The sequence below is a fragment of the Rana temporaria genome, chromosome 1, assembly GCF_905171775.1.
Source record: "Rana temporaria chromosome 1, aRanTem1.1, whole genome shotgun sequence".
Lineage (NCBI taxonomy): Eukaryota > Metazoa > Chordata > Amphibia > Anura > Ranidae > Rana > Rana temporaria.
Genome location: NC_053489.1, coordinates 399,835,454 through 399,849,325, shown reverse-complemented (window position 1 = coordinate 399,849,325; position 13,872 = coordinate 399,835,454). Strand labels below are relative to the sequence as shown.

The 13,872-nt window shown below is 47.2% G+C and overlaps 1 protein-coding gene across 1 annotated transcript in view; it reads right to left on the bottom strand.

The window, feature by feature from the left end:
• Positions 1-2,125, bottom strand: part of LOC120913278 (AP-1 complex subunit mu-1) — a 61,427-nt gene extending 59,302 nt beyond the window's left edge. The window contains exon 1 of the mRNA XM_040323119.1: positions 1,940-2,125. Coding sequence (XP_040179053.1) covers positions 1,940-1,981 — 42 coding nt within the window. The 5' untranslated portion in view covers positions 1,982-2,125. The remainder of the gene's footprint in view (positions 1-1,939) is intronic.
• Between the last annotated feature and the right edge of the window lie 11,747 nt (positions 2,126-13,872).

The following is a 13,872-nucleotide window of genomic DNA, read 5'->3' as shown; positions in this document are numbered from 1 at the left end:
TCCGCGGAGGCTATTTACCATGTGATCAGCTGTGTCCAATCATGGCTGATCACAATGTAAACAGGAAAAGCCGCTGAACGGCTTTTCCTCACTCGCGTCTGATAGACGCGAGTAGAGGAGAGCCGATAGGCTTCTCTCCCGACGGGGGGGGGGTTGTGCCGATAGTTTATCAGCGCAGCCCCCCCTCGGATCACAGGACCACCAGGGATGGGCATCCACACTGGACCACCAGGTATGCCCCCTAGACCACCAGGGAATGCCAATCAATGCCCAGGCAGCTGCCAACCAGTGACCATTCAAAATCCCTGCCAGTGCCACCAGGGACACCCATCAGTGCTGAATATCAGTGCCCATTAGTGCCATGTATCGATGACTATTAGTGCCGCCTATCAATGCCACCCATAAGTAACCACCATTGCAGCCTATCAGTGCCCAGTGTCGCCTATCAGTGCCACCCATTAATGGCCATCAGTGCCACCCAACAGTGCCCATCAATGCCGCATATCAGTGCCATCTCATTGGCGCCGCCTCATTGGTGCTGCCTTATCAGTGCCCATCAGTGAAGGAGAAAACCTTACTTATTTACAAAATGTTATAACTTTAATCTTTTTCAAAATTTTTGGTCTTTTTTATATTTGTATAGCAAAAAATAAAAACCCCAGAGGCGATCAAATACCACCAAAAAAAAGCTTTGTGGGAACAAAATGATAAAAATTATATTTGGGTACAGTGTAGCATGACCGCGCAATTGTCATTTAAACAGCGACAGTGCAGAAAGCTGAAAATTGGCTTGGGCAGGAAGGGGCGTAAGTCCCTGGTATTGAAGAGGTTAAAGTGTAGCTGCTGACTATTAATAAACAGACACTTTCCTGCTCCACGGTCCAGCGCTGCCGCCCTCCGCTCCTCCATTCATGGTGTGGGCATCCGGCCGTGACAGCTTTCGACTGCACTCCGAGTGGTCAGGCGATCTCCTGGGACATGTCACGTGTCCCTGGAGATCGCCTAAAGGGAGGAGCTGCCTAAGGCGAGAAGTCGCCGAGGCGCTCCCTGGGCAGAAGTGGGACAGGAAGTCCCACTCCTACCGAAGCCCCCCCCCCCCAAAAAAAATCATGCCAAATGTGGCATATAAGGGGCAAGGAGTGCTTAAAGCGGAAGTTCCACTTTAAGCAAGTACATTGTTGGTTCACTTACCTTTTCCTTCGATTTCCCTCCTAAATGTTTTTTTTCCTCCTTTATCTGAATTTCTCACTTCCTGTTCCTCCTCAGTAAGCTGTTCTTGCTGACTAACCCCCATGGATGATGGGGCAAGCTTACTGAGGAGAAACTGCAAGTGAGAAATTTAGACAAAGAAAAAATACATTTAGAAGGGACATGGAAGGAAAAAGTAAGTGAACCAACAATGCACTAGCTTAAAGGAACCTATTTAGAAAACAAACCTTTACAACCCCTTTAAGGTGAAAAAACACAATCCTTTAATGACATCTCTACGCATCTGCAAGCATGCACAAAACAGCACGGTGCCGCGGCATCACGTGGTCCAATGCGTCTCCATACTTGGAAGATAGGGACTTTTTTTTCTGCGCCAAATAGAAACATGTAAAAACCTTGCGCGTGGTCGCACCTGTACAGTTGGACCAAACCTTTTATTCCACGTAATGAAACAAGCTTGCAGTGTTCTTTAATAGGCAGCCATAGAGATATAAGAAGATGCTATGGAGAAATGTGTGACCTCATATATACTGAGCCATAGAGAGAGAAGAGAGCTATTCTGTTCTCCTTCTCTACTATACGTGTATAGGACAAGCAGGTTGTCTATGTGCGGGCCGTCCTCCATATGGCACCCAGTATGCAGTGTGTATGGGAGGGCCCTCCAGCAGGTACAGCCTGCCACCTTCCTTCCAGTAGCAGGCACATTACACAGCACAGTCAGCGGCCTCACCTTCCCCTTCAGGTCCAGCACGTACACGGCGCTGGCCGACATGTTTCCGCCGTCTGAGGCCGCTCCTGAACGAACACACTGCTTGTCCTCAGCCCCTGCTCATCCCCGTTATACTTCTCTATAGCGGTCCGCACTGACAGGAAGCGCACGCACATCCCTTCCGGGCATTACTGCCATTCACTTCCCACTACCAAGATGGCGGCGGGAGCGTCACAACCCCACACATAAATGGCGGCGATAAACCCCTCCTCTGGTGCTTCTTATTCATTCCTGGGTGACAGCCTTGGCAGGGCATAGTGCCCCATTTGTACCTAGTTCCACCTGTCTGGCTTTTTTCATGCAATGCCGTTATTTTCAAAATGTAAAGTGCTTGTAAACTGCCGGACATTTTATTTTTGCACCTGCAAGGTAAAGGCATAATGTACACATCAGGGTTTATTTACTAAAAGCTGGAGAGTGCAAAATTAGGCTGGCTTCTGCAGAGAAACCAATTAGCTTCCAGGTTATATTGCAAAAGCTTCATTGAACAAACTGAGGTTAGAAGCTGATTGGCTGCCATGCACAGCTGCACCAGATTGTGAGTGCTCCGGTTTTAGTAAATCTCACCCATTATGGTAAAACAAAGCCTTCCAGCGCTGCAGGTGCTCTCATCTTCCCCGACTCTAGCTTCTCTGACTGGCCGGAGCGGCGATGGTGTCACTCCCGCGCATAGAATGCATTCAGATAATAAACCTTGTGTTACAATCCCTTTAATGCATTCTCTCTAAAATTGTAAAGGATAAAAAAATAAACATGTCTATACTTACCTGCTCAAAGCACAGATCGGGAACTTTACCGGCAACTTCTCCGGGAACTTTTCCGGCAACATTACCAGGTACTTTGCCGGCAACGTTACCAGGATTTTTTCTGGCAACTTTTCCTGGGAACTTTGCTGGCAACTTTACCGGCAACTTTGCCGGGAACTTTACCGGGAACTTTGCCAGCAACTTTACCGGGAACTTTGCCGCCAACTTTGCCGGGAACTTCACCGGGAGGAACTTTGCCGCCAACTTCTCCGGGAACTTTTCCGGCAACAGTACCAGGTACTTTGCCGGCAACTTTACCAGGATATTTTCTGGCAACTTTTCCGGCAAATTTACCGGGAACTTTGCCGGCAAATTTACCGGCAACTTTGCCGGAAAATTTACCGGCAACTTTGCCGGCAAATTTACCGGCAACTTTGCCGGAAAATTTACCGGGAATTTTGCCGCCAACTTTACCGGGAACTTTGCCGGGAACTTCACCGGGAGGAACTTTGCCGCCAACTTCTCCGGGAACTTTTCCGGCAACATTACCAGGTACTTTGCCGGCAACTTTACCAGGATATTTTCTGGCAACTTTTCCTGGGAACTTTTCCGGCAACTTTACCAGGAACTTTGCCGGCAAATTTACCGGGAACTTTACCGGCAACTTTGTCGGAAAATTTACCGGGACTTTTGCCGCCAACTTTACCAGGAACTTCACCGGGAGGAACTTTGCCGCCAACTTCTCCGGGAACTTTTCCGGCAACATTACCAGGATATTTTCCGGCAACTTTTCCTGGGAACTTTTCCGGCAACTTTACCAGGAACTTTGCCGGCAAATTTACCGGGAACTTTGCCGGAAAATTTACCGGGAACTTTGCCGGCAACTTTTTTTTTAACTTTTAATTCTCTTTATTTCTTTCCATACTTTGGTTGCCATCTTGACCGTAGGGGTTAAGTTAATAAATGAATTAGCTTCCAGCACCTCTCTAATTGTTTTATGGGGGGCTCCTTGAATCATTAAACTTCCATTTATATCTCCTCCTACTTCTGTCTTTACTCCAAGATGCTGCATTTGTGCTGCCAAAAAATAGCAGCGTGGGTGTGGTACTGCCATTCCCCCTCCCTCATTGGCAGCTGCAGAGTCTGCAACCCTATTCTGGCTTGTCCTCCTTTCCAGATTAGTTCTCTAAACAGAGTGTCTATGTTCCTAAACCATTTTTTATGTATCCATATTGGCGCATTATGTAATACATACAATAATTGTGGCATCCACATCATTTTAATCAGGTTACACCTCCCTGCGACCGACAGTGGTAGGTGCCGCCAGATACCGATTTTATTTTTAAATTTAAGCAGCAGTGGAGCCAAATTATTCTCTATGTATTTGTTGAGATCCTGTGCAATGACTATTCCTGCCGGCAACTTTACAGGGAAGTTGCTGGCAAAAAGTTCCTGGTAAAGTTGCCGGTAATGTTGCCGGAAAAGTTCCCTGCCGGCAACTTTACAGGGAACTTTTCCGGCAACATTACCAGCAACTTTGCCAGGAACTTGACCGGGAACTTGACCGGGAGGAACTTTGCCGCCAACTTCTCTGGGAACTTTTCTGGCAACATTACCAGGTACTTTGCCAGCAACTTTACCAGGATATTTTCTGGCAACTTTTCCTGGGAACTTTGCCAGCAACTTTACCGGGAACTTTGCCGGCAAATTTACCGGGAACTTTGCCAGCAACTTTACAGGGAACTTTGCCGGCAACTTTACAGGGAACTTTACAGGGAACTTTACCGGCAACTTTACCAGGAACTTTGCCAGCAACTTGACCGGGAACTTTGCCGGGAACTTTGCCAGGAACTTTGCCGGCAACTTTACCTGGAACTTTACCGGGAACTTTGCCGGGAACTTCACCGGGAGGAACTTTGCCGCCAACTTTTCCGGCAACATTACCAGGTACTTTTCCGGCAACTTTACCAGGATATTTTCTGGCAACTTTTCCTGGGAACTTTGCTGGCAACTTTACCAGGAACTTTGCTGGCAACTTTACCAGGAACTTTGCCGGCAACTTTACCGGGAACTTTGCCAGGAACTTTGTCACCAAATTTACCGGGAACTTTGCCAGCAACTTTACAGGGAACTTTGCCGGCAACTTTACAGGGAACTTTTCCGGCAACTTTACAGGGAACTTTGCCGGAAGTATTACCGGTAAGTTTTCCAGCAACATTACCGGGAACTTTTCCGGCAACTTTACCAGGAATTTTACCGGCAACTTTACCGGGAACTTCCGGCAACTTTACCGGGAACTTTCCCGGCAACTTTACCTGGAACTTTACCGGGAACTTCACCGGGAGGAACTTTGCTGCCAACTTCTCCAGGAACTTTTCCGGCAACATTACCAGGTACTTTGCCGGCAACTTTACCAGGATATTTTCTGGCAACTTTTCCTGGGAACTTTGCTGGCAACTTTGCCGGCAAATTTTCCGGCAACTTTACCGGGAACTTTGCCAGGAACTTTGCCAGGAACTTTGCCACCAAATTTACCTGGAACTTTTCCGGCAACTTTACAGGGAACTTTTCCGGCAACTTTGCCGGGAACTTTACAGGGAACTTTTCCGGCAACTTTTCCGGCAACTTTACAGGGAACTTTACCAGGAACTTTGCCGGGAACTTTGTCGGCAACTTTACCTGGAACTTTGACGGAAGTATTACCAGTAAGTTTTCCAGCAACATTACCGGGAACTTTTCCGGCAACTTTACCATGAATTTTACCGGCAACTTTACCGGGAACTTCCGGCAACTTTACCGGGAACTTTCCCGGCAACTTTACCTGGAACTTTACCGGGAACTTCACCGGGAGGAACTTTGCTGCCAACTTCTCCAGGAACTTTTCCGGCAACATTACCAGGTACTTTGCCGGCAACTTTACCAGGATATTTTCTGGCAACTTTTCCTGGGAACTTTGCTGGCAACTTTACCAGGAACTTTGCCGGCAAATTTTCCGGCAACTTTACCGGGAACTTTGCCAGGAACTTTGCCAGGAACTTTGCCACCAAATTTTTTTTTTTTTTTTTTTTTTTTTTTTTTTTTTTTTTTTTTTTTTTTTAAAGTGTATTTTGTGCGTGAACTCGAGAGAGGAGCCGGACTGCAGGAGTTGGGAGTAGGCAGGCCTCCCCCAGAGGCAATCTGCCATCTTTCTCCATGCCCCGGGTGGCAATGGCGGGTGTGTGAGGGGGTCCTCCCACACAGCCCGCCCTACCTGCTCCGCTTTGAAGCCCAACGGGGCAGAGGGACTCCCTATAAGGGAGTGAGAGGATTAGCCCGCTCAACCAGCCCCATTAGTCCTTCGCCTCTCTTTTAGAGACCGCGTGGTCAAAGTGCGTGTGTTAACCCAATTTAGAGTGCGTGTGTAGGTGTGGTGGTTTTTGTGGGAGGGGGGGTGGGCGTACTAAGCACAGGCTTACCTTGCATAGCACACCCACCGGGAGCCGGGCTGAGACCACCAAACTCAATTCACATGAAGCCGAGACCGGGATCCGAACCTCTAGCTGCAGAGGTGAATGGCTTGTCAGCACAGTGCCAATCGCGTCGAGCCACCGCAGCTCCCCTGCCACCAAATTTACCTGGAACTTTTCCGGCAACTTTACAGGGAACTTTTCCGGCAACTTTGCCGGGAACTTTACAGGGAACTTTTCCGGCAACTTTGCCGGCAACTTTACAGGGAACTTTACCAGGAACTTTGCCGGGAACTTTGTCGGCAACTTTACCTGGAACTTTGACGGAAGTATTACCAGTAAGTTTTCCAGCAACATTACCGGGAACTTTTCCGGCAACTTTACCAGGAATTTTACCGGCAACTTTACCGGGAACTTCCGGCAACTTTACCGGGAACTTTCCCGGCAACTTTACTGGGAACTTTGCCGGCAAGAACTTTACCGGGAACTTTACCGGGATTTTTGCCGGCAACTTTACCGGGAACTTTGCCGGAAACCAGGCCGGCAACTTGGCTGGCAACTTTACCGGGAACTTTGCCAGCAACCACCCACCGCCATACACTCCACACCCCTCTCCTACAGGTACCGCCCACCGCCATACACTCCACACTCCTCTCCTACATGTGCTGCCCACGAACTCTGCCGGTCACTTTACCGGGAACTTTACCGGATACTTTTCCGGCAACTTTACCGGATACTTTTCCGGCAACTTTACCGTATACTTTTCCGGCAACTTTACCGGATACTTTTCCGGCAACTTTACCGGATACTTTGCCGGCAACTTTACTAGGAACTTTTCCAGGAAACTTTACCGGCTACTATACCGGAAACTTTTCTGGCAACTTTGCCGGGTACTGTTCCGGCAACTTTGCCGGGTACTGTGCCGACAACTTTACCGGGTACTGTGCCGGCAACTTTACCGGGTACTGTGCCGGCAACTTTACCGGGTACTGTGCCGGCAACTTTACCGGCAACTTTGCCGGCAACTGTACCGGGAACTTTTCCGGCAACGTTGCCGGCAACTTTACCGGGAACTTTTTCGGCAACTTTACCGGCAACTTAATAAAATAAATTTATACTGCGCTATAATACAAAGTAACAGTGTAAACAATGTGAAAATCCAAAATGTAAGGCTGCCAGCACAACATGGAAAACTGTGAAATAGATATAAAAGGAAAGTGCAGCGCCAGTGAAAACAAATATGCCCTGTTGGGCAATATTAATGAAAATACAACAACAATATCAGTATTGGTGAATAATAAGATGCACAGGGAGTGACAATTATATCCTCCGAGGATATAATTGTCACTCCCTGTGCATCTTATTATTCACCAACACTGATGTTGTTGTATTTTTATTAGTATTGCCCAACAGGGCATATTTGTTTTCACTGGCGCTGCACTTTCCTTTTATATCTACTTTACCGGCAACTTTGCCGGCAACTTTACCAGGAACTTTGCCGGCAACTTTACTGGGAACTTTACCGGGAACTTTGCCGGAAACTTTACCGGGAACTTTGCCGGTAACTTTGCCGGGAACTTTACCGGCAACTTTTCCGGCAACTTTACTGGGAACTTTTCCGGGAACTTCACCGGGAACTTCACCGGGAGGAACTTTGCCGCCAGCTTCTCTGGGAACTTTGCTGGCAACTTTACCGGGTACTTTGATGGCAACTTTACCAGGTGCTTTGCCGGCAACTTTTCCTGGGAACTTTGCTGGCAACTTTTCCTGGGAACTTTGCTGGCAACTTTTCCTGGGAACTTTGCTGGCAACTTTACCGGCAACTTTACCAGGAACTTTGCCGGCAACTTTACTGGGAACTTTGCCGGGAACTTTGCCGGGAACTTTACCGGGAACTTTGCCGGGAGGAACTTTGCCGCCAGCTTCTCGGGGGACTTTGCCGGCAACTTTACCGGGTACTTTGATGGCAACTTTACCAGGTACTTTGCCGGCAACTTTACCGGGATATTTTCTGGCAACTTTTCCTGGGAACTTTGCTGGCAACTTTTCCTGGGAACTTTGCTGGCAACTTTTTTTGGGAACTTTGCTGGCAACTTTACCGGCAACTTTACCGGGAACTTTGCTGGTACTTTACCGGGAACTTTGCCGGCAACTTTACCGGGAACTTTTCCGGCAACTTTGCCGGCAATTTTACCGGGAACTTTGTCGGCAACTTTACAGGGAACTTTTCCGGCAACTTTGCCGGGATCTTTGCCGGGAACTTTGCCGGCAACTTTATCGGTAACTTTATCGGCAACTTAACCGAAAACTTTGCCGGCAACTTTACCTGGAACTTTGCCGGAAGTATTACCAGTAAGTTTTCCAGCAACATTACCGGGAACTTTACCGGGAACTTTTCCGGCAACTTTACCGGGAACTTTCCCGGCAACTTTACTGGGAACTTTGCCGGCAAGAACTTTGCCAGTAAGTTTTCCGGCAACTTTACCAGGAACTTTTCCGGCAACTTTACCGGGAACTTTCCCGGCAACTTTACTGGGAACTTTGCCGGCAAGAACTTTGCCGGTAAGTTTTCCGGCAACTTTACCGGGAACTTCCTGCAACTTTACCGGGAACTTTGCCTGTAACTTTACCGGCAACTTTACCGGGCAACTTTGTCGGGAACTTTGCCGGCAACTTTACCGGGAACTTTGCCGGCAACTTTGCTGGCAACTTTGCCAGCAACTTTACCGGGATCTTTGCCGAAAACTTTACCGGGAACTTTGACGGAAACTTTACCGAGAACTTTTCTGCCAACTTTGCTAGGAACTTTACCGGGAACTTTACCGTCAACTTTGCCGGCAACTATACCGGGAACTTTTCCGACAACTACAGGGAACTTTACCGGGAACTTTTCCGGCAACTTTACTGGCAACCAGGCCGGCAACTTGGCCGGCAACTTGGCCGGGATCTTTACCGCGAACTTTACCGCAAACTTTACCATCAACTCTGCCGGGAACACTACCGGGAAATTTTCCGGGAACTTTGCCGGCAACTTTAACGGGAACTTTGCCGGCAACTATACTGGGAACTTTCCCGGCAACTTTACCGACAACTTTACTGGCAACTTTGCTGGCAACTTTGCCGCCAACTTTACCGTGAACTTTTTCGGCAACTTTGCCGGGAACTTTGCCAGGAACGCTCCTGGCAACTTTGCCGGGAACGTTCCTGGCAACTTTGCCGGGAACGTTCCTGGCAACTTTGCCGGCAATTTTACCGGGAACTTTGTCGGCAACTTTACAGGGAACTTTTCCGGCAACTTTACCAGGAACTTTGCCGGCAACTTTACCGGGAACTTTGCCGGCAACTTTACCGGGAACTTTGCCGGAAACTTTACCGGGAACTTTGCCGGCAACTTTACCGGGAACTTTTCCGGCAACTTTACCGGGAACTTTTCCGGCAACTTTACCGGGAACTTTTCCGGCAACTTTGCCGGGAACGTTGCCGGCAACGTTGCTGGGAACTTTTCCATCAACTTTGCCGGCAACTTTACCGGCAAATTTGCCGGGAACTTTGCCGGCAACTTTACTGGGAACTTTATCGGGAACTTAACCGAAAACTTTGCCGGCAACTTTACCTGGAACTTTGCCGGAAGTATTACCAGTAAGTTTTCCGGCAACTTTACCGGGAACTTCCAGCAACTTTACCGGGAACTTTTCCGGCAACTTTACTGGCAACCAGGCCAGCAACTTGGCCGGGATCTTTACCGCGAACTTTACCATCAACTCTGCCGGGAACACTACCGGGAAATTTTCCGGCAACTTTGCCGGCAACTATACTGGCAACTTTGCCAGGAACTTTGCCGGCAAATTTACCGGGAACTTTTCCGGCAACTTTACCAGGAACTTTTACGGCAGCTTGGCCGGGAACTTTACTGACAACTCTACCGGGAACTTTACCGACAACTCTACCGGGAACTTTACTGGGAACTTTGCTGGCAACTTTACCGGGAACTTTGCTGGCAACTCCACCGGGAACTTTGCTGGCAACTCCACCGGGAACTTCAGCAATTTTACCGGCAACTTTGCCGGGAACTTTTCCGGCAACTTTCCGGGATCTTGGCCGGGAACTTTTCTGGCAACTTTACCGGGAACTTTACGGCAACTTTACCGGGAACTTTGCCGGGAACTTGGCTGGGAACTTTACCGTCAACTCTACCGGGAACACTTGTAGAAAAGTGTAGCGCTAACAATGAAACAATTAGTGATAAACAATTGTAAAAGATAACATGCAACACCACGTGAATTAATGGTATATTAAAGTCCATATATTAATGACTGAATCAGTGAATCCTTCTCAAATGAATGGAAAACGCACACATAATCCAATGCTTAAAAAATGTGAAGAGTCCACCACCACTTATGACAAGGGGATTACCGGATCGATTGGACCCAGACAGGCATATACCTACTAGGCCATTCAAACTTTGTTAAAGATGATACGCTGAAGCGGGTACACCATACACGTCATGCGATTCGGTATCAATGAAGAAAACCTCAGGCAAATGGTATGAAAATGGTTTCCAGCAAGCAGCGATGTTCACACAGAGGGTATATCAGTAATCCAACTGATAAGTATGAAAAAGAAAAAGCAGGGCGCACATAGCATTATTCCGTAAAAAAAAAAAACAATATTTATTTTAAAAGAGAGTAACTCACATTTTGCAGTGTTCAATCGAGCTCATAAAAAAAGGGTAGCAGGAACAACAGCAGTTCATCCTGACATGTTTCGTTACAAAAAGAACATCATCTGGGGAACACTACCGGGAACACTACCGGGAACTTTGCCGACAACTTTACCGGGAACTCTGCCTGCAACTTTACCGGCAACTTCACCGGGAACTTTGCCGGGAACTTTATGGGTTACTTTGCCGGGAAATTTGCCGCCGTCTTTACCAACAACTTTGCCAGCAACTTTGCCGACTACTTTACCGGCAACTTTGCCGACTACTTTACCGGCAACTTTGCCGACTACTTTACCGGCAACTTTGTCGACTACTTTACTGGCAACTTTACCAGCAACTTAACCGGCAACTTTGCTGGCGACTTTACCGAGAACTTTTTCCGGCAACTTTACCAGTAAGTTTTCTGGCAACATTACTGGCAACTTTTCCGGCAACTTGACCGGGAACTTTCCCGGCAACTTTACCGGGAACTTTCCCTTCAACTTTACCAGGAACTTTTCCGGCAACTATACCAGGAACTTTGCCGGCAACTATACCGGAAACTTTCCCGGGGACTTTGCCGGCAACTTTACCGGGAACTTTGCCGGGAACTTGGCAGGGAACTTTACCGTCAACTCTACCGGGAACACTACTGGGAACTTTGCCGACAACTTTACCGGGAACTTTGCCGGCCACTTTATCAGTAACTTTTCCGGCAACTATACCGGCAACTCTGTCTGCAACTTTACCAGCAACTTCACCGGGAACTTTATGGGTTACTTTGCCGGGTACTTTACCAGCAACTTTGCCGACTACTTTACCGGCAACTTTACCGGCAACTTTGCCAGGAACTTTTCCGGCAACTTTGTCTGGAATTTTGCCGGAAACTTTGCTGTAAACTTTGCCAGCAACTTTTCCATCAACTTTACCGGGAACTTTGCCATCAACTTTACTGGGAACTTTGCCGGCAACTTTACCGTAAACTCTACCGGGAACTTTGCCGGCAACTTTACTGGCAACATTACTGGGAACTTTGCCGGAAGCATTACCGGTACGTTTTCCAGCAACATTACCAGGAACTTTACTGGGAACTTTGCCGGCAACTTTACCTGGAATTTTACCGGCAACATTACCGGTAAGTTTTCCGGCAACCTTACCGAAAACTTTGCCGGCAACTTTTCTGGCAACTTCACCGGGGGGAATTTTGCCGCCAACTTCTCCGGGAACTTTACCAGGAACTTTGCCGGCAACTTTACCTGGAATTTTACCGGCAACATTACCGGTAAGTTTTCCGGCAACCTTACCGGAAACTTTGCCGGCAACTTCACCGGGAACTTTTCCGGCAACTTCACCGGGAGGAATTTTGCCGGGAACTTTACCAGGAACTTTGCCGGCAACTTTACCAGGAACTTTTCTGGCAACTTCACCGGGAACTTTTCCGGCAACTTCACCGGGAGGAACTTTGCCACCAACTTCTCCGGGAACTTTGACGGCAACTTTACCGGGTACTTTGACGGCAACTTTACCTAGAACTTTACCGGCAACATTACCGGGAACTTTGCTGGCAACATTACCGGTAAGTTTTCCGGCAACATTACCGGGAATTTTCCGGCAACTTTACCGGGAACTTTGCCAGCATTTACCGGCAACTTACCCGGAAACTCTGCCGGCAACTTTCCCGGAAATTTCCGGACAATTCCTTTGACTTCATGGCTTGGTTTGTGCTCTGACATGCACTGTTAACTATAGGACCTTATATAGACAGCTGTGTGCCATTCCAAATCATGTCCAATCAACTGAATTTAACACAGGTGGACTCCAATCAAGTTGTAGAAACATCTCAAGGATGTTTAGTGGAAACAGGATGCATTGGCGCTCAACTTTGAGCATCATGGCAAAGGCTGTGAATACTTATGTACATGTGATTTTTTGTTTTTTTATAAATTTGCTAGTTTTTCTAACAAACTTCATTCACACTGTCAATGTATCTGCACCCCCTCCCCCCTGAAAGGTGTGAAATGTGAAACCGGAGGGGGAGAGGGTGCCGATCAGCGGGAGTTCCACTTTAGGGTGGAGCTCCGCTTTTTAATCAGAGTCAATGGCTTGGTATTTTGGATAGCTATTTTATCTAAGAGAAATTCCCAAAACATGGCCTGTTGGGGGGGGGGGGGGGGGTAATTGAGGAAAGGGTTGAGAACCACTGCTTTACAGAACTTGCCCAGTTGTCTGCCCTATACATATTTTATATATATATATATATATATATATATATATATATATATATATATATATATATATATATATATATATATAAAATGTTATATTGTATGATCTTTTAAATTTGATACAGAATAATAAGCACACCAGAATTTTATATGAATTTTTACTATATCAGAAAGACCAGGAGGGGGAGTATCTGCACTGCACCAAATCCCCGGGTATACTTTCTGGCAACCCAGCTCCAACATTTTCTGGCTGGGAAAATAGAGGCTTACATATATAATTTTATAATGTACTTTTTTTTTGCATAATTGTAACCCTCCCTTTGATGGCCCTAGATTCCAGCTTCTAACCAATTCACTTCCCCCTTACAATGTGTTTGATTTATAGGGTTTGGCAATCTACTAAAGCATTACTGAGCATCTCAGGGCATACTAGGACCAACAGGGAGTTCCCTCAAATCTTCCAATTGGATGGATTTTCATGGAGGGAACGTGCAGCGATGGTTACCCTGATGTCACTGTACTCTGGTTTTGAATACATAACTTTTCACTGATTATATCCTGGATCAGAGATGGTTTTACCAATATTTACAACTAAGACATGCTCCGAAGACCCAGTGCCCAATGACAGTACAGGCAGTCCTTGAGTTACAAACATTTGACTTACATACAACTCCTAGTTAAACGGAGGGAAACAAATAGGAAGTGAGAGTAAATCTACCCCTAGGAAGGAAAAAATAAATACAAAAATCACTCCTGAAAGAGTTATGGGAAAAGAGGT